Source organism: Erythrolamprus reginae, chromosome 11 (assembly GCF_031021105.1).
Source record: "Erythrolamprus reginae isolate rEryReg1 chromosome 11, rEryReg1.hap1, whole genome shotgun sequence".
In the NCBI taxonomy this organism is placed as follows: domain Eukaryota; kingdom Metazoa; phylum Chordata; class Lepidosauria; order Squamata; family Dipsadidae; genus Erythrolamprus; species Erythrolamprus reginae.
In genome coordinates this window covers 7,833,909-7,854,617 of record NC_091960.1, presented here as the reverse complement: position 1 = coordinate 7,854,617, position 20,709 = coordinate 7,833,909, and the positions used below count along the sequence as shown (strand labels likewise).

The window sequence follows — 20,709 nt, the reverse complement described above, 5'->3', positions numbered from 1 at the left end:
TTATATCTCCTATACCTTTCTTCTATTCCTATATCTCTTCTTCTATTCTTTCATTGATATGTTCTATTACTATACCTTCTTTTCTATTATTTCTTAGATATATTTTACTATGAGTATCTCCTCTATAACCTTCATCATGTATTTTACTATTTGTATATAGATATATACCCACTAAAACCCTCATTGTGTATTGGACAAAATAAATAAATAAATAAAATAAATGAGCATTTTCTGCCGACCAAGTTTCAGGAACTGCGACTCAAAAGGGTGATGAAAGTCCTGCCCTACAGTGTGTGTTTTTTTTCTACAGGGGAATTGTCCAGCTATTCAATATGCATACAGGGGGGTTTCCAAGGAGGAGACACATACCGTAACTCTATTTTGAGCAATTTTATAGTTCCTCTCAAAGATACTCTTATTGCAAAATCATTAGACCGGATATCAAATGGCTGACTAGACACAGATTTTTTTCTTTTTTCATAACTTGGTAAGAAATTACTGGTATAAGAAGTTATTTTTTTCTCCCCTGGGAGAATGAGACAGAAGAGAGGGGAAATCGTGCTACAGAAGACCGAATTCTTAGTTCCTCAAAAGGAGGAACTTCCTAGGAAGAGGTAAATGCTGTAATGCTGAAAACCAAAAGCAGTTTCCGGTCACAATTCAAAGTGTTGGTCATCACCTATAAAGCCCTTCATGGCACTGGACCAGGTTATCTACGAGACCGCCTTCTGCCGCACGAATCCCAGCGACCGGTAGGTCCCACAGAGTTGGTCTTCTCCGGGTCCCGTCAACTAAACAATGTCGTTTGGCGGGACCCAGAGGAAGAGCCTTCTCTGTGGCGGCTCCGACCCTCTGGAGTCATCTCCCTCCAGAGATTAGAACTGCCCCCACCCTCCTTGCCTTTCGTAAACTCCTTAAAACCCACCTATGTCGTCAAGCGTGGGGGAACTGAAACATCTCCCCATGCCTATGTAGGAGGTTTTTGTGTGTGTGTGTGTATGATATGATTATATGTATGTTTTTTATATATTGTGGTTTCTTGTTTTTTAGAGTTTTTAAAAATGTATTATTGTTATTTTAGATTCTAACTATTAGATTTGTCATTGTATATTGTTTTTATCATTGCTGTGAGCCGCCCCGAGTCTACGGAGAGGGGCGGCATACAAATCTAATAAATAATAATAATAACAATAACAATAACAATAACAATAATAATAATAATAATAATAACAACAACAACAAGTCTGCGAATGGGAATACTCACGGCTATTCAAATGAATGTCCTCCCTCTGTGTTGTGGAGGGAGACAAGGTTTGTTAAGGAGGACATAAAAAGTCTTTGTTGGCTGATGATCTGTTCTTGGTGTTTGAGAGTCGCCTTGTGTCAATTTGTGTTTGAAATACAACTCTGATATTTAGTGGCCCAGGAGTTTGAGGTCTGGAGAACTCTGCACACATACATATGTACACTTGTTGTCTCTTATGAGTAATGTTTGCAAATATGAGCTATGACTTACCCACTTTGTTGCTTGTTTACAGGGGAAACTCGAAAAATTAGAATATCATGCAAAAGTTCATTTATTTCACTAATGCAAATTAAAGGCGAAACGTAATATATGAGAGAGGCTCATTGCAGGCAAAGCAAGATTGTTCAAGCAGTGATTTGTCATAATTGTGATGATTCTGGGGTACAACTCATGAAAACCCCAAATCCACCATCTCAGAAAATTAGAATATTACGTGCAATCAATAAAACAAGGATTTGTACATAGAACAATATCGGACCTCTGAAAAGTATAAACATGCTTTTATTTATTTATTTATTATTTGGATTTGTATGCCGCCCCTCTCCGAAAACTCGGGGCGGCTCACAACAAGTGAAAAGACAATCCAATACATAATCCAATTTAATTAAAATATTATAAATTTAAGAAAAACCCCTATACTAACATACACACACACAAGCATACCATATATAAATTCAACGTGCCCAGGGGAAGATGTTTAGTTTCCCCATGCCTGACGGCAAAGGTGGGTTTTGAGGAGTTTACGGAAGGCAGGAAGAGTAGGGGCAGTTCTGATCTCCGGGGGGAGTTGGTTCCAGAGAGTCGGTGCCGCCACAGAGAAGGCTCTCCCCCTGGGGCCCGCCAACCGACATTGTTTAGTTGACGGGACCCGGAGGAGGCCCACTCTGTGGGACCTAATCGGTCGCTGGGATTCGTGCGACAGAAGGCGGTCTCGGAGATATTCTGGTCCAGTGCCATGAAGGGCTTTAAAGGTCATAACCAACACTTTGAATTGTGACCGGAAACTGATCGGCAGCCAATGCAGACTGCGGAGTGATGGCGAAACATGGGCATACCTGGGTAGGCCCATGACTGCTCTCGCAGCTGCATTCTGCACGATCTGAAGTTTCCGAACACTTTTCAAAGGTAGCCCCATGTAGAGAGCATTACAGTAGTCGAACCTCGAGGTGATGAGGGCATGAGTGACTGTGAGCAATGAGTCCCGGTCCAGATAGGGCCGCAACTGGTGCACCAGGCGGACCTGGGCAAACGCCCCCCTCGCCACAGCTGAAAGATGGTTCTCTAATGTGAGCTGTGGATCGAGGAGGACGCCCAAGTTGCGGACCCTCTCTGAGGGGGGGGTCAGTAATTCCCCCCCCAGGGTAATGGACGGACAGATGGGATTGTCCTTGTGAGGCAAAACCCACAGCCACTCCGTCTTATCCGGGTTGAGCTTGAGTCTGTTGACACCCATCCAGGTGTCAACAGACTGCTTATGTACTTGGTACTTGGTTTGGGCCCCTTTTGCAGCAATTACTGCCACAATGCGGAGTGGCATGGAAGCTATCAGCTTGTGGCACTGCTGTGGCATTATGGAAGACCAGGATGCTTCAATAGCAGCTTTCAGCTCTTCTGCATTGTTTGGTCTTAGGTCTCTCATCTTTCTCTTGGCAATGCCCCATAGATTCTCTATGGGGTTCAGGTCAGGCGACTTTGCTAGCCCATCAAGCACAGTAATACCATGGTCATTGAACCAGATTGTGGTGCTTTTGGCAGTGTGGGCAGGTACCAAGTCCTGCTGAAAATTGAAGTCAGCATCCTCACACAGCTCGTCTGTGGAAGGAAGCATGAAGTGCTCCAAAATCTGGTGGACAAAAAAGAAGAAGAATCGAATTAACGTTTAAGAAAAATAAAGAATCGTTGAAAACAGAATTGTAATATATTAAGTTGATTCACTTTGCGCTTGTTTTATGTTTGTAAGTATGTTTGTATCTTTATTTCTGTTTTGTTTTGTCTTTTATTATTAAAATAAATAAATAAAATTTAAATAATCAAAATCTGGTGGACAACTGCATTGACCCTGGACTTAATGAAGCACAGCAGACCAACACCAGCAGATGACATGGCTCCCCAAATCAACACAGACTGTGGAAACTTCACACTGGACTTCAAGCATCTTGTAGTATGCACTTCCATAAGCTGGGTCCTTGGTTTCCAAATGAGAATACATAAACCATCCAGAATCCTCTGGAAATAGAGCAGCATATAAATCCAAATAAATAAATCAAAATCAAAATCAAAATAAAGTAAAGTAAAGTAAAGTAAAGTAAAGTAAAATAAAATAAAATAAAATAAATAAAATAAAATATAAAATAAATAATAATAAAATAAAATAAAATAAATAAAATAATAAAATAAAATAAAAAATAAAAGAAAATAATAAAATAAAATAAAAAATAAAATAATAATAAAATAATAAAAGAAAATAAACTAAAATGAAATTAAACGAAATGAAACGAAATAAATAAAATAAATAAAATAAATAAAATAAATAAAATAAATAAAATAAATAAAATAAATAAAATAAATAAAATAAATAAAATAAATAAAATAAATAAAATAAATAAAATAAATAAAATAAATAAAATAAATAAAATAAATAGATAAAATAGATAAAATAGATAAAATAAATAATAAAATAATAAATTAAATTAAGATAAGATAAGATAAGATAAGATAAGATAAAATAAAATAAAATAAAATAAAATAAAATAATAAAACAATTTTCTCCAAAGTTCCATTTCCCTTGGAGGTCAGCATCAAAACTCAGTAAATAAATTTTCCTGCATTTTTTTGGTTCCCTCCCATCAATTTTTGCTCAGCGGGATGAAAGAGGGCTTGTTTCCAAATTCCCATCCAAGAAGAAGAGTGCGTCGGAGAACATTGCAAGTTCGGAGTGTGCAGTTCTTGCTTTATTCTGCCAAGATGTGCCCAAGGGACATAATGGGTCTCCAGCATTTTCTGTAAATCCCACGAGGCTTTTCAACAATGGTGCTTCGGTTTTTGCCCTTTGGAGGGAGCCAAGTTCTCCTTGCTAGGGAAAAACTTTTTTTCTCCAAAAAGGAAGATGAATCCAGCAGCACCACACATTTTCATTGACTGCATGTATTGTCTATCTCCTGAGAGTCTGTTGGCACACATGGGAAAATTCATTTTTATTCCCCCAGCCAGAGTTTCACCTCTTTAAAGTCATCATTTGGAAAGTGTGTGTGTGTGTTTCTGTGTGAGCGTGTGTGTAATTTCTGATTTTGCAGAAGGGGTGGGTTCTAACAGCCAGCTCGCTTCCTTCAGTGCTGCATGCTCAGGAAACCAAAATGTGCCAAAATCTTGCAAGGGGACGCTTGTGTGATTTTAGCAATTTTTTGCTTTTGCATGTCCCCTCGCAAGATATTATTATTAGCATTATCCGCAAAAGCCTTAAGACCTATCTATGTCGCCAGGCATGGGATAACTAGTGTGCCCCCCCCTGACCATTTAAAGTTATATGTGGCTATTAGTGATGGGCGAACGCAACGGTGTTCGGGTTCGGCAAGTTCGGACAAACTTTACGCAAAATTCGGCCGAACCCAAACCCAAACCCAAACCCGAACGGGGAATCCCACCAAGAGATTCCGGGGGCGGAGCTTTGACATCACGTATACTGGCAGGTTGCTAAGGACGACAAGGTGATCACTTCCTGGATTCCATGGAATCCAGGAAGTGATCACCTTGGCATCTTTAGCAACCTGCCGGTGACGTCAAAGTTCCGCCCCCGGAATCTCTTCGTGGGAGGGATTCCCCAGCTCCTTCAAAGGGAGGACCGCCCTTTGCTTGCAGCGCCGCTGCAGTGTCCCTTCACGTAAAAATAACAATGTTTATTTTTACGTGAAGACCTCCCTTTGAAGGAGCTGGGGAATCCCTCCAATGAAGAGATTCTGGGGGCGGAGCCTTGACGTCACCGGCAGGTTGCTAAGGATGCCAAAGTGATCACTTCCTGGATTCCATGGAATCCAGGAAGTGATCACCTTGGCATCCTTAGCAACCTGCCGGTGACGTCAAGGCTCCGAACGCCGAACACAACCCCGAACTTTGCCCAAAGTTTAAAAAAAATTCGTGTTCGGCATACCGAACATCGCAAAATTCGGTGTTCGAATTCGAATTGTGCGGGTTCAGTTCGCAAAATTCGAATTGTGCTGGTTCGGTTCGCCCATCACTAGTGGTTATGATTGTGTAGTATCGATTGTTTTTAAGGTAATGGGTTTTAGTTACAGTTTTTAATTATTACATTTGTATCTGTATTGTTTCATTGTTGTTGTGAGCCTCCCCGAGAGAAAAACATTAGAAAATAATAGAAATGTAATAGAAAAATCAGAATACCCTACAAAACTAGACTTACAATCCTGGGTCTTGAAAGCTTAGAACTACGACACCTTAAACATGATCCAAGTATTGTCCCAAGATCATATGCTGCAATGTCCTGCCTGTCAAAGACTACTTCAGCTTCGACCACAACAACACAAGAGCACACAACAGATGCAAGCTTAATATTAACCGCTCCAAACTTGAATATGACTTTAGTAACCAGGTTGTCGAAGCGTGGAACTCCTTACCGGACTCTATAGTATAATTCCCCTAACCCCCAACATTTTACCCTTAGATTATCCACGGTTGACCTCTCCAGATTCCTAAGAGGTCAGTAAGGGGCGTGCATAAGCGCACTTGAGTGCCTTCCGTCCCCTGTCCTATAGTCCAGTGATTTTCAACCTTTCTTGAGCCGTGGCACATTTTTTACATTTACGAAACCCTGGGGCACATTGAGCGGGGGGGGGGGGGGGAGGCTAAAAAAAGTTTGGACAAAAAAATTCTCTCTCTCTCTCTTCCTCCCTTTCGCTCTATTTCTCTCTCCCTCCCTCTTTCTCTCCCTTCATCTTTCTTTCTCTCTCCATTCCTTTCTTTCTCTTCCTTCCTTCCCCTCTTTTTTGCTCTTTCTCCCTCCCTGCCTCCCTCTATGTCTTTCTCTCTCTCTCCTTCCCTCCCTCTCTTTCTCTCTCTTGATTTCTCTCTCTCTCTTGCTTTCTTTCTCTCTTGCTTTCTTTTTCTTGTTCTTTTTCTCTCTCTCTTGTTCTCTTTCTCTATTGCTCGCTCGCTCTTTCTCTCTCTTCCTTTCTCTCTCTGAGCTTCGCGGCACACCTGACCATGTCTCGCGGCACACTAGTGTGCCGCGGCACACTGGTTGAAAACCACTGCTATAGTCTCTCCTATATCTCGTATTTCTTCTCTACTATATCCTCTATAACCTTCATTGTGTATTATTGTGTATTGGAATAAATAAATAAGTAAAAATAAAAAATAAAAAGGGGGTTGGAAGGTATGTTGGTGTACTTATGCATACCTCTTACTCATCTCTTAGGAATCGGGTGAGGTCAACAGTGGATAGTCTGAGGGTGACGTTTTGAGGGTTAGGTGATGATACTACAGAGTCTGGTAGTGAGTTCCATGGATAAACTACTCGGTTACTAAAGTCGTATTTCCTGCAGTCGAATTTAGAGCGGCTTCCTTTAAGTTTGTATCTGCTGTGTGTTCATGTGTTGTTGTGGTTGAAGCTGAAGTAGTCATTGACAGGAAGGACGTTGCAGCAGATGATTTTATGGGCTATGCTCAGGTCGTGTTTAAGGCGATGTAGTTCTAAACTTTCTAAACCTAGGATTGTAAGTCTAGTTGTGTAGGGTATTCTGTTGCGAGTGGAGGAGTGGAGGGCTCTTCTAGTAAAGTATCTCTGGACAGTTTCTCTGTAATTCCATTATCAATGAGGTTTTAATATGTGCAGCAAGTTATTTTTTTTAAAAAAAATAGTTTTTATTGAAATTTAAACATTAAACATTTCTTTTTTTCTTTTTCTTTTGTTTGTTTTGTAGATGTGTTTGTTAATGTTAGTTTATGTATTGTGCAGCAAGTTCTTAGACCCATGTGTTTATATAATCAGGTATATATTCAATCACAATGTTTTTATTTTAGAAGAAAATAAGAATCTGTGGAGATGGGGCGGCATACAAATCTAATAAATTATTATTATTAAAATTGGCAAATAGGCACTGAAAATACCTTTGAATCAAGCCCCGCCCATCTGAGGTGAGGTAATAGATCTATGACGTACGCTTGCGTCACAAGTTATCCTGACGTCACCGCAATGGGAAGAATAGAGGCAACGTTGCTTGGGCAACCTAGTAATCACACACTCGCCCTCCTCTGGTTCTGCTTGAAAGAAAAGTTGGTTCCACTGTGGGATTGGTTATTATCAGCTGTCTCTCAAAAGCATTGCCTAATCGCCTCTCCATAATCGGAAGGCGGAGTTAAGATTGCATTCCAAGGGCGGGACCTACTCCATTGTCCGTGGTGAGCCTTGTGACAGAATGAAGAGAGAATAAAGAACCTATTATGAATCGGAAAAAGGCGGGAACATAGTCCATCTAACCAATTGAGATGAAAGAGAGGCGGGTGTAAACGACCTAATTTCCCATATCGCATTGTGAGCGGTGTAGTTCTGAAACATACGTCCAATGAAGAACAAGCAAGCCAATGATAGACAGACAGCTATACGAAATCAGAAGATCGGAAACGGGGAACACGTCTAAAAGGAATCCAATCCGTTTCTCGTATCGGATAGAGTGACACCCCGAGGAACCAATGGCCTCTCACCCGCCCCTGCAAGGCGACAGCGAGAACCCCGCGCAGTCTTCAGAGGAGAAGCCGGGAGCTAAGATGGCGGCCGCCGACGGAGATGACTCCCTTTATCCCATTGCTGTGTTAATCGATGAGCTGCGGAACGAGGACGTTCAGGTAGGACCCGATTCGGCGAGCATTCAGCTATTGCTGAGGGGAGAAAAAACCATCCGCGGGAAATACGCTTCAGGCCGAGAACCCAGCTCCCGGCAAGCTGACCAATCAGGGGCGGCCTTTTATCTGAAAAACCCGGATGGGAGTACTGAGAAGCGAAGCCGGATTGGTCGCGAGAAAGTCTCATTGGAGAATACCAAAGGGGAAAAGGAGTGGCGAATGAGAGCGGCCGTCTTATCACTTTCTCCCCTCCTGCGGCAATGCAAGCATCCGCGCGATTGGTTGGGCCGCTCATTCCTTTGGAGGAGGGGGGGCGGGGGTGGTTAGGGGTGGAAGAAGAAAAGGGAGGCAGGTCGTCTTTTTTTATAAAGCTTACTTGGGGGAAGGGGGCAAAGAGAGCGGAGGGTTCTGATTGGGTGCTGCCAAGCTCGATTCAAGCTTCCTAGCCAATCGGTGAAGAGCCTGGGCCAATTACTTAGGAGGGTTTCCTGGTTCTGGCATTTCCTTGCTGGGGGTGTTTTAGCCCACTGCTCCCTTTTTCCCTCTCCATGAAAGGGAGGGGCTGTCAAAAGAGGAGGCCGAGGTGGAGGGTAACTGCCCTTGATGGCTGGAGAAGGGGTGGAGTCTTCCTTCCGCACCCCTCTGGCTTCCGGGTGGATGCCCTCCAGATGTGTGGCCCTTTCTCATCATTCCTATCACCCTTTTCCTCCCACTTAAGACTGTATGACTGTAACTTTTTGCTTATATCCTAATATTTTTATTAATATTGATTGTTTCTTCATTGCTAATTTGATGCCTGTGACAATCATGAAGTGTTGTACCACATGATTCTTGACACATCTATATTTTCTTTTATGTCTGGATCGGGACTCGCTACTCACAGTCACTCATGCCCTCATCACCTCGAGGTTCGACTGCTGTAACGCTCTCTACATGGGGCTACCTTTGAAAAGTGTTCGGAAACTTCAGATCGTGCAGAATGCAGCTGCGAGAGCAGTCATGGGCCTACCTAGGTATGCCCATGTTTCACCAACACTCCGCAGTCTGCATTGGCTGCCGATCAACTTCCGGTCACAATTCAAAGTGTTGGTTATGACCTTTAAAGCCCTTCATGGCACTGGACCAGAATATCTCCGAGACCGCCTGCTGCCGCACGAATCCCAGCGACCAATTAGGTCCCACAGAGTTGGCCTTCTCCGGGTCCCATCAACTAAACAATGTCGGTTGGCGGGCCCCAGGGGAAGAGATTTCTCTGTGGCGGCCCCGACCCTCTGGAACCAACTCCCCCCGGAGATTAGAACTGCCCCTACTCTCCTTGCCTTTCGCAAGCTCCTTAAGACCCACCTGTGTTGTCAGGCATGGGGGAACTGAGACATCTCCCCCGGGCATATACAATTTATGAATGGTATGTGTGTATGTATGTGTGTTTAGAAATGGGGTTTTTAAATGTTTTTAGTAGAAATTTAGATTTGTTATAAATTGTCTTTTTGCACTTTGTTGTGAGCCGCCCCGAGTCTGCGGAGAGGGGCGGCATACAAATCTAAATAAACATAAACATAAACAAACATGTACACTGAGAGCATATGCACCAAGACAGATTACTTGTGTGTCCAATCACACTTGGCCATAAAGAATTCTATTCTATTAATATCCCACAATTGTGAGTTTTCTGGGGCATCTCTGTTGGAGGAAAGGCTGGGCCAGTCATTGTCACCGCTGTAGATGTTTCATGTCAGAATAGAATAAGAGCTGGAAGGGACTTTGGACGTCTTTCTGATCCAGTCCCCTGCTCAAGCAAAGGAGAATGTCCAGTCTGTTCTTTAAAAACTAGTGGGCAACCATTTAAATATGAGCCAGCAGTGTGCAGCAGCTGCCAAAAAAGCCAACACAGTTCTAGGCTTCATTAACAGAGGGTTAGAATGAAGATCATGTGAAGTGTTAATATCAATTTATAAGCCCTTGAAGTAAGGTCGCACTTGGAATACTGCATTCAGTTTTGGTCGCCATGATGCAAAAAGGATATTGAGATTCTAGAAAGAGTGCAGAGAAGAGCAACAAAGACGATTAGGGGACTGGAGGCTAAAACATATGAAGAATGGTTGCAGGAGCTGGGCATGGCTAGTTTAATGAAAAGAAGGACCAGGGGAGACAGGATAGCAGTGTTCCAATACCTCAGGGGTTGCTGCAAAGAAGAAGGAGTTAACCTATTCTCCAAAGCACCTGAAGGTAGAACAAGAAGCAATGGGTGGAAACTAAATAAGGAGAGAAGTGACTTAGAACTAAGGAGAAATTTCCTGACAGAACAATTAATCCGTGGAACAGCTTGCCTCTAGAAGCTGTGAATGCTCCAGCACTGGAAGTTTCTAAGAAGATGTTGGATAACCATTTGTCTGAAGTAGTGTAGGGTTTCCTGCCTAAGCAGGGGGTTGGACTAGAAGACCTCCAAGGTCCCTCCCAACTCTGTTGTTATTATTATATTACCTCCAGTGATGGAGTGGCTCATGATTTCTGGAGGCTGGTTAAATGTTTATGGTGATTGATTGATTGATTGATTGATTGATTGATTGGACTTATATGCTGCCCTTCTCCGAGGACACAGGGCAGCTCACAACATATGAAAATACAAAAAGCAGTTCAAAAGTCCAATATTTAAAACAATCTAAAAACCCCAAGTTTAAAATTCCTCAGTCATCCAGGTGTTGGTTGTCCCCAAAGGTCCCAAATAATAAAGGCAGGATACAAAATAAAATAAAAAATAAGCCTTAGCCACTTTGCATCAAAGGTGCTTTTTTTTTCCAGAAGCAACTTGGACTTTCTGCCGTTTTTATTCAAAGATGCTGAAGGAGCTTCTTGGAGGACAAAACAAAAGGTCTTCGAAGAAAAACACCAGAAAGTCCAGTTGCCTCTTGAAAAAATACCTTTGGGACTCTGCAGTGGATGTGCAAGGAAAACAACAACAACAATCTAGGGCTCTCTTGTTGCAGGAGTAGCTTTAGGGATGAGTGTCACTCGGTCTCATGGGGAGCCAGCCAGCAGGATCCAGCCGCCTTATGTGATGTAAAAATGCTTCTGGTTAGTGTCTCTCATGCTTGGCAATGGTATGATGCAAGGACGTCAACTGCTGGCTGGGGAAACTGAGGAATTGAAGTTCATGCATCCTACATTTGCCATGTGGTTGAGAAATACAGTCTGGCAATAAAGTAAGATCAAATAGGGAAATGGAGTTGAGTCTTTAGAGGTGCATAGTCTTTTATGGAAACCCATAAATCTCATTAGTACTTGTAGGAAATGAACCTATTGGACAGTGAGCCCTGTGTCCTTTCAGAATAGAAATAGAATGGAATAGAATTGTTTATTGGCCAAGTGTGATTGGACACACAAGGATACATTTAATGTATCATTGGGTAACATATATCACAATGTACATATAAACAGCAAATAATAGATCACAGATGATCAATCAGACTCAAAACTGAATTAATTCAGAATAGAATACAACTGTGGACATGTCAACCTTAAACTACCATCTCCAATTGAATAACACCTCAATAATAGGGGAGGAAAAACACCATCTTATTGTTTGAATATAGCGCCGCCGCCACCACTATCACCATTTCTTTTCCAGTTTGCACTCATACGTGCTTCACTTAGAAACATATAAGACTGACGGCAGAAAAAGACCTCATGGTCCATCTAGTCTGCCATTATAATATTTCCTGTATTTTATCTTACAATGGATCTATGTTTATCCCAGGCATGTTTAAATTCAGTTACTTGGGAAAGAATTGTGTCTGTTGGAGAGGGATAGAAGCAATAAGAGCAGGATAGTGCTAAATGGTCTTCTAAAGTAGTGTTTCCCAACCTTGGCAGCTTGAAGATATCTGGACTTCAACTCCCAGAATTCCCCAGCCAGCAAATGCTGGCTGGGGAATTCTGGGAGTTGAAGTCCAGATACCTTCAAGCTGCCAAGGTTGGGAAACACTGATCTAAAGGATATATTATTTTTTACACAGATAATATATATCTGACCTTAAAGGGTGCTTAGAGTATCACAAGTAAATGCAGAATAAAACCATTATTATGTATTAGTCACCAGATGTAAACATCAGTTCTGTAGCTTTTGTGCGAGGGGGGAAAATGAAGTCTTGCTGAGTGTAGTTACCAGTATATTCATTATATCCTATCATTATACAGTGGTACCTCGGTATTTGACCATAATCCATTCCAAAAGTGTGGTCGAGAACCGATTTGGTCGAATACCGAATTAATTTATCCCATAGGAAATAATGGAAATGGGTTTAATTGGTTTCCAGCCCCTATTTCCTTTATTTCCTATGGGATAAAGATCTGAGGAAGGGTGGGGGCAGCTGCAATACTGGCAGTTTCGGGGGCTCCTTCTTCCCTTTAAGCACCAACTTTCTCCTTCTCGGCGAGGGCGGCTTTCCTTCGAGCAGCAGCAGCGCCGGGAACGTCAGCAGCTTCCCTTTCTCGTGTGACGTTCCCGGCGCTGCTGCTGCTTGAAGGAAAGCCGCCCTCGCTGAGAAGGAGAAAGTTGGTGTAGCTGCTTAACCCTGCTGTTCTGTTCGAAAAAACTTCCTAATGTTATGTTCGGGTCACATACGACCCGGACCAAAAACTCTTCATTTGAAGTGCTTATGTTTGGTCAATTTGAAAACTTTTTTCACTTGGAAAGTAGTCTGAACATTTCTGCACACAATGATATGAAAATTGAAATGAAAAAAGTAAATCTTATTGGTTTATTTTGCGGATATATTGCATGCCCCCCAGTTTTTGTGAATTTTTTCAATTTATGGATAGTTTTGCTTGCAAAATCCATTCTATTTTATTAAAGTTGGTGTGGGATTGGTAGCTTGAACATTTCTGAACATAATGATATGAAAATTGAACTGGAAAAATTGATGCATATTGGTTTATTTTGTTGATGAAATGCATGCCCCTCCGTTTTTTTGAAATAGTCTTCACTTTATGGATAGTTTTGCTAGCAAAATCCATTCTATTTTACTAAAGTTGGTGTGGGATTGGTAGCTTGAACATTTCTGAACATAATGATATGAAAATTGAACTGGAAAAATTGAAAAAATTGAACTGGAAAAATTGACAAAAATTCACAAAAACGGGGGGGGGGGCATGCATTATATCCACGAAATAAACCAATAAGATTTACTTTTTTCATTTCAATTTTCATATCATTGTGTGCAGAAATGTTCAAACCTGTTTCCAGGTGAAAAAAGCTTTCAAAAAGACCAAATATAAGTACCTAAAATGATCAATTTGCAGTCCGGGTCAAATAGACCCGGGAACATAACATTAGGGAGTTTTTTTTTTCAGCAAGAAAGAAACCCCCCACCCCCCCAAAAAAATTCTCATAGAGAGAACCCCTGAAATGATGAAAACTCATGGAATTTCAAGTTTCAGATATGCAGGGAAAATGTTTTACAGGGACTCAAACTTGGTTTCGGGTCACATACGACCTGAACAGAACAGCAGGGAAGAAGGAGCCCCCGAAACTGCCGGTATTGCAGCTGCCCCCACCCTTCCTACACCTTTCCGCTCCAAGCTGTAGGGAGTGGGGGGGGGCTGCAATACCGTCAGTTTCGGGGGGGGCTCCTTTCCTTTTAAGCAGTTACACCAACTTTCTCTTTCCCGAGAGTAGCGACGGCAGCAGAGGCTTTCTTTAGAGCAGCAGCAGCGCCGGGAACGTTCCCTGCTGAATGAAAGGCATTCGGCTGGGCTCGGCTGTTTGAATTCCGAAGCTTTGTTCGAATTGCAAGGCCAAAGTTTTTGGATTTTCCTGGTCGAAAACCGATTTGTTCGAGCTGAGAAGCATTCGAATACCGAGGTACCACTGTATCTTAGTAACATATGATCTGGGTTATTCAGTTGGAGATCTTGACAGTTCATGCTGTCATAATTGATAGAAAGATTCAGAAAAGTCAACATGCACTAGACATAGAGGCAAAGAGCTGACATCTAGTTACAAAATTGGAACAAAACAGTTGTAGTAGTTTCTACTAAAATCGTGGTTTATGTTAACCATGCATAGTATTTTTATCTGTATCAGTGAATATATACTGTAGAGCAGGGGTCCCCAACCACCGGGCCGCGGACCAGTACCGGGCCGCGGGGCATGTTGCACCGGTCCGTGGAGTCAGCAGCTGCCGGCCCTCATGCCGCCACCCCCTCCCTCCAGCGCTTCGCCTCCCGCCGGGCAAGAGGCCTCAGGAGGCAGGTTGGACGGGACAGGGGCGGGAAGGACCGAGAGGCTCAAGCCTCTTTTGGCTTCTGCCGCGGGGCGCTTTTGCGTTTTTGGCTGGGGAGAGGCAGGAGGGCCAGCCTGACCCCCTCTCTCCAGCGCTTAGCTCCCGCTGGGCAAGAGGGCTTGGGAGGCAGGTTCTGCCAGCCATAGAGCGATGGCGGTAAAGAGGGGTGGGGAGGACCAGCACCCCCATGCTTAATCCCGCCCCCAACCACGCCCCTTTCCGCTCCCACCGGGCCATAGAAAAATTGTCTTGCTGAAACTGGTCCCTGGTGGAAAAAACGTTGGGGACCACTGCTGTAGAGCAATACAGATTTGTATGTTTGATTAGGTATATGAAAGGGAGCACCTGCTGCCATATGGGTGGATTATGAAGATGAGTCCAAAAATGAAGTGCTTTATTAGTTATTTTATTTATTTATTATTAGATTTGTATGCCGCCCCTCTCCGTAGACTCGGGGCGGCTCACAACAATAACAAGAACAATGTAAAAAACAAATCTAATAATTTAAAAAACACTAAAAACCCCATTATTAAAAGCAAATACACACACAAACATTCCATGTATAAACTTTATTGGCCCGGGGGAGATGTGTCAATTCCCCCATGCCTGGCGGCAGAGATGGTCTTAAGAACTTTACGAAAGGCAAGGAGGGTGGGGGCAGTTCTAATCTCCGGGGGGAGCTGGTTCCAGAGGGTCGGGGCCACCACAGAGAAGGCTCTTCTCCTGGGTCCCGCTAAACGACATTGTTTAGTCGACGGGACCCAGAGAAGGCCAACTCTGTGGGACCTAACCGGTCACTGGGATTCGGGCAGCAGAAGGCGGTCCCGGAAGTGCCATAATAGTTTCAGTTATCTGCAAAGTCAATATTCATCATTCAAGCAAAAGTCGCAGTTTTCTCCTAAGGTTTATTATCATCTGTGTGAATCTGTTCCGTGCATTTCTCCCTCCCATGTGCAGCTTCGTCTGAATAGCATCAAGAAACTCTCTACCATTGCACTGGCTCTGGGCGTTGAGAGGACGCGCAGCGAACTCTTGCCTTTTCTCACAGGTAAATGAAAATGCTCGGCAGGATAGGAGACAGAATGTGGAACTAACCTGGAGACAAGTTTGGGTGCATTTGTGTTAGAATCATTTATATTTCAGGATTGCAGTGTGCCTGCTCTGTGAGCATGAAGGTTCTGAAGAGCATTGCAATATCCTTTATGCCATGCTCATCGATAGAATCCCAGAACCTGCCAAAGGATATATTTGGGGGGGGGGGGGGGGAGGGGGGATGATATTTCACCAGGGCTAAATCTTTGCATTAACTCAAGGATGTTTTAGTTCTCAAACATTTATCTTTATGGAAAGTTAACCTTTTCACTTCAGTTTTCATTTGTTAGAAGTTTTAGTAACAATATCTGTTCTGTCAGGCTCTCTGGTAGAATCCTCCCAAAAATTCACAGGTACAAATTTCAGACACACACACGTTTGAAAATTCAAAACAATGTTCTTCATAATGAAAATTCACTTAAACCAAGCCTTCTTATGGTATAGCAAAGAGCACTCATCTCCAAACAAACTGGTAATTTGTACAAGTCCCTTATCAGTTCTGTGATACTTAGCTTGCAGCTGTGAAGCAATTCACAGTCCTTCTTTCACAAAGTGAAACACCCTTTGCTCTGGTTTAGTTTCAAAGCGGGGAAAAATCAGCACACAAAAGGTCCAAGTCTATAAAGCAGTCACGAAACACAACGATAAGGTAATCCTGCACAATGGCCAAACCCACAGGCTGCTATTTATAGCAGCCTCACTAATTACCACAGCCCCACCCAACCACAGGTGGCCTCATTTTCTTTGATAATAATCTCTCAGTTGTTGTTGCCTATGCATCGCTCTCCGCATGCATGGCTGTATCATTAACTCTTGTTCCTAATCCAAGGAGGAGCTAGATAATTGATCTCCTTCTGAGCTGTCTGCCACACTCGCCTCCTCCCTGTCACTCATGTCTTCTTGGTCAGAGGAGCCTTCATCATCAGATTCCACCGGGGGCAAAACAGGCCTGCAGCATGTGGATGTCTCCCCCACATCCACAGTCCTTGGGGCAGGAGCTGGGCCAGAGCTAACCACAACAATATCTAAATAAGTTAATCATCTATTCATAAACCAAAGAGAGAGAGAAAGATTTCTGGATATACAGTATCCCTGGACCTACACCTGCATCTCACAGTGATCAAATTGTATGCCAGACTTCCCCAATATCAAGCATGGCAGCTCCATTCCTGATCAGGCTAGCCTGGGGTATATTGAAGTTGTAGTTAAACAGGTATGGAATTGTACCCTGTAAACAGTGTTACCAAGGTCACCCTTGGAAGTTGCACAGAGTATTCTATGTTCTAAACTATTCAAATTTTGCCCAGTATTGTTTCTTGGATCTTCCCAGGACAGTTTGTGAAATATTGATGTTCTGTTAAATTGGACATGGTTCTGCCGTGGTTCATTGGTATTGCTTCTGATTTCTCATTAAGATTTAAAATCTATTTTCTCACAGTTATTTAAATTCAGTGTTTTTCATTACTTAAAAATAAATATCAGCCCAATTTATTGGGTATTTTTAATAAAAAAAATAGAAAAAGAAGTAAGATACCTAGTTATACATCTACTAACCGCTGCCAGAATAGTATATGCCCAACAGTGGAAAACAGATAAAATGCCAGAAGAAAACATAATAATTAAAAAAATACTAGACTGTGCGGAGATGGACAGGCTATCCAAAAGATTAGAGGGAAAAGAAGAATCAGATTACTATAAAACATGGGCAAAATTCTATGATTGGCTAAAAGAAATAAATAAATAAAAATTTATGCAAAGCAACACGTCAAATAAAAGAATTCAAAAATTAATATTATGTAAAAGAAGTGTAATTCTCTGATCAAATATCCAAAAGAAAAAAAAAGTGGGGAAACTTTCATTTCCCAAATGTTGTATATATATGTTTTTATGTATGTTTTTTCTTTTGTCTTGAATGTCATATTTGTAAAATAAAATTTAAAAAATTTAAAAAAATAAATAAATATCAGCTCAGTTATTCAGAGACACATTTTGGCTGCCTGTCAATTCTCCCTGTACATATGGAAGGATAATAACATAAAATGGAATTGGCACTTTCCATTTTTTGTTCTACAAATATGCAGGCTTTGTCTTCCTTTTTTTAAATTGGTTTCTCATTTTTCTTTAACTTCTTGCAGACACTATTTATGATGAGGATGAAGTGTTACTTGCTCTGGCGGAACAGCTGGGAACGTTTACAGCTTTGGTCGGTGGGCCGGAATTTGTCCACTGCTTGTTGGTAAGTTATAGGCCAGTTTCTATGAAGGACTCGGGAAGAGCGACTAAGTCAGAGAAAAAATGAACCGTTCCTTCCAAAAGATGAAATTGGGGTACACACGTGTTTAAATGCCCAGAGATGACCAAGCTGCTGAGAAGTTAGCCTGGGTGGTTTAGGATTCTAGATGATTTGGTTAATTAGTAGAGAAAATGTTTATACCCTACCAAATTAATAAAAGTGTTAAAACGATATTGGATAGACCAGTGATTTTCAACCTTTTTTGAGCCGCGGCACATTTTTTACATTTACAAAACCCTGGGGCACATTGAGCGGGGCGGGGGGGGGGGGGCTAAAAAAAGTTTGGACAAAAAAATTCTCTCCCTCCCTTTCGCTCTATTTCTCTCTCCCTTTTTCTCTCCCTTCCTTCCTCTTTCTTTCTTTCCATCCCTCTTTCTTTCTCTTCCTTCATTCCTCTCTTTTTTGCTCTCTTTCTCTCTCCCTCCCTACCTCCCTCTGTCTTTCTCTCTCCTTCCCTCCCTCTCTTTCTCTCTCTTGCTTGCTTTCTTTCTCTCTCTTTCTCTCTCTTTCTCTCTTGCTTTCTTTCTCTTGTTCTCTTTCTCTCTCTCTTGCTTTCTTTCTCTCTCTCTTGCTTTCTTTCTCTCTCTGAGCTTCACGGCACACCTGACCATGTCTCACGGCACACTAGTGTGCCACGGCACACTGGTTGAAAAACACTGGGATAGACCATTGTTTGACTTTATATCATAAGTGGATTTAATCATACATGGGAATTTCCCCCCCTATTGTTTGAATTGCAGCCAGATAGAACAGTATGACTGGAATGTTAGCTTTTCCCCTTTTGAATGCACATATCTCAATTTTCGTTCACATATCCTTGCTGCCTGTGTACACTTTCTTTCTTGGAGGACAGAAGGAAAAGGGGGGACATGATCGAAACATTTAAATATATTAAAGGGTTAAACAAGGTCCAGGAGGGAAGTGTTTTTAAAAGGAAAGTGAACACAAGAACAAGGGGACACAATCTGAAGTTAGTTGGGGGAAAGATCAAAAGCAACATGAGAAAATATTATTTTACTGAAAGAGTAGTAGATCCTTGGAACAAACTTCCAGCAGACGTTGTAGATAAATCCACAGTAACTGAATTTAAACATGCCTGGGATAAACATAGATCCATCCTAAGATAAAATACAGAAAATAGTATAAGGGCAGACTAGATGGACCAGGAGGTCTTTTTCTGCCGTCAGACTTCTATGTTTCTATGTTTCTTCTCTTCTTGAAAAAGGGTAGAAATCCTCGCATTTTTATGATGAACTACATAAGGCAGTAATTTATTAATTAATTAATTTATTTGTTTGTTTGTTTGTTTGTTTGTTTGACTTCTATGCCACCCAATCCCGAAAGACTCAGGGCAGCTTACAAAATAATAATACAAATGCAAAAGATACAAAGCAATAAGAGAAGTCGAATATAATATCTAAAACTGACCCCATGATAAAAACCCAAGACATAATCACAGGCATACAGACCATTGATACCATTTGGCCATGAAAGATTTACCATTCATTGCCCCCAGGCCTGCTAGCAGAGCTAGGTCTTCGTGGCATTACAGAAGACCAGTAGGGTGGGAGCAGTATGGACATCAAGGGGTAGTTGGTTCCATAGAACCGGGGCAACCACAGAGAAGGCCCTACACCGCGGTCCCGCCAACCTGCATTGCTTAGTCGACGGGACCCGGCGGAGGCCAACTCTGTATGTTCTTATTGGTCTCTGGGAGGTATGTGGCAAGAGGCAGTCCCCTAGATAGTCTGGCCCTAAGCCATACTGCTTAAATTATCAAGACAGCTCTTTGGTTTTTCCTTCCTGGTTGCATATGTAACGCGCCATTTCCTCCTCAATTCTCCAGCCGCCGCTCGAAAGTCTTGCTACGGTCGAAGAGACGGTGGTGCGGGACAAGGCCGTGGAATCCTTGAGGGCAACCTCCAATGAACATTCTCCAGCTGACCTTGAGGCCCACTTTGTGCCCCTAGTGAAGCGCCTGGCGGGAGGTGACTGGTTCACCTCTCGCACCTCTGCCTGTGGCCTCTTCAGCGTCTGCTATCCCCGGGTTTCCAGTTCAGTTAAAGCTGACCTCCGCCAGTAAGTCGAACGCCTTGCAATCCACATCTGGACCCCATTATAAAATACTGAATCATCCAAAGGAGAAAGATTCTTCCTGTCTCATTATGTTAATAAGTTGCTACCTTTATTTTTTTTCCTTTATAAAACTTCAGAAGAGAAGGATTTAGGGGTAGTGATTTCCAACAGTCTCGAAATGGGCGAAGAGTGCGGTCAGGCGGTAGGGAAAGCAAGTAGAATGCTTGGCTGCATAGCTAGAGGTATAACAAGCAGGAAGAAGGAGATTGTATAGAGCGCTGGTGAGACCCCATTTGGATTACTGTGTTCAGTTCTGGAGACCTCACCTGCAAAAATATATTGATAAAGTGGAACGGGTCCAAAGACGGGCGACAAAAATGGTGGAAAGTCTTAAGCATAAAACGGATCAGGAAAGACTTCATGAACTCAATCTGTATAGTCTGGAGGATGGAAGGGAAAGGGGGGACATGATCGAAACATTTAAATATGTTAAAGGGTTAAATAAGGTCCAGGAGGGAAGTGTCTTCAATAGGAAAGAACACAAGAACAAGGGGGCACAGTCTGAGGTTAGTTGGGGGAAAGATCAGAAGCAATGTAAGAAAATATTATTTGACTGAAAGAGGAGGAGATGCTTGGAACAAACTTCCAGCAGACGTGGTTGGTAAATCCCCAGTCAATGAATTTAAACATGCCTGGGATAAACATAGATCCATCCTAAGATAAAATACAGGAAGAAGTATAAAGGCAGACTAGATGGACCATGAGGTCTTTTTCTGCCGTCAATCTTCTATGTTTCTATATTTCTATTT

General features: G+C 42.3%; 1 protein-coding gene across 1 annotated transcript in view; it reads left to right on the top strand.

The window, feature by feature from the left end:
- Positions 1-8,028: 8,028 nt before the first annotated feature.
- Positions 8,029-20,709, top strand: part of PPP2R1A (protein phosphatase 2 scaffold subunit Aalpha) — a 33,571-nt gene continuing 20,890 nt past the window's right edge. Inside the window, exons 1-4 of the mRNA XM_070764110.1 lie at positions 8,029-8,161; positions 15,397-15,487; positions 17,667-17,767; positions 19,671-19,903. Coding sequence (XP_070620211.1) covers positions 8,084-8,161; positions 15,397-15,487; positions 17,667-17,767; positions 19,671-19,903 — 503 coding nt within the window. The 5' untranslated portion in view covers positions 8,029-8,083. The remainder of the gene's footprint in view (positions 8,162-15,396; positions 15,488-17,666; positions 17,768-19,670; positions 19,904-20,709) is intronic.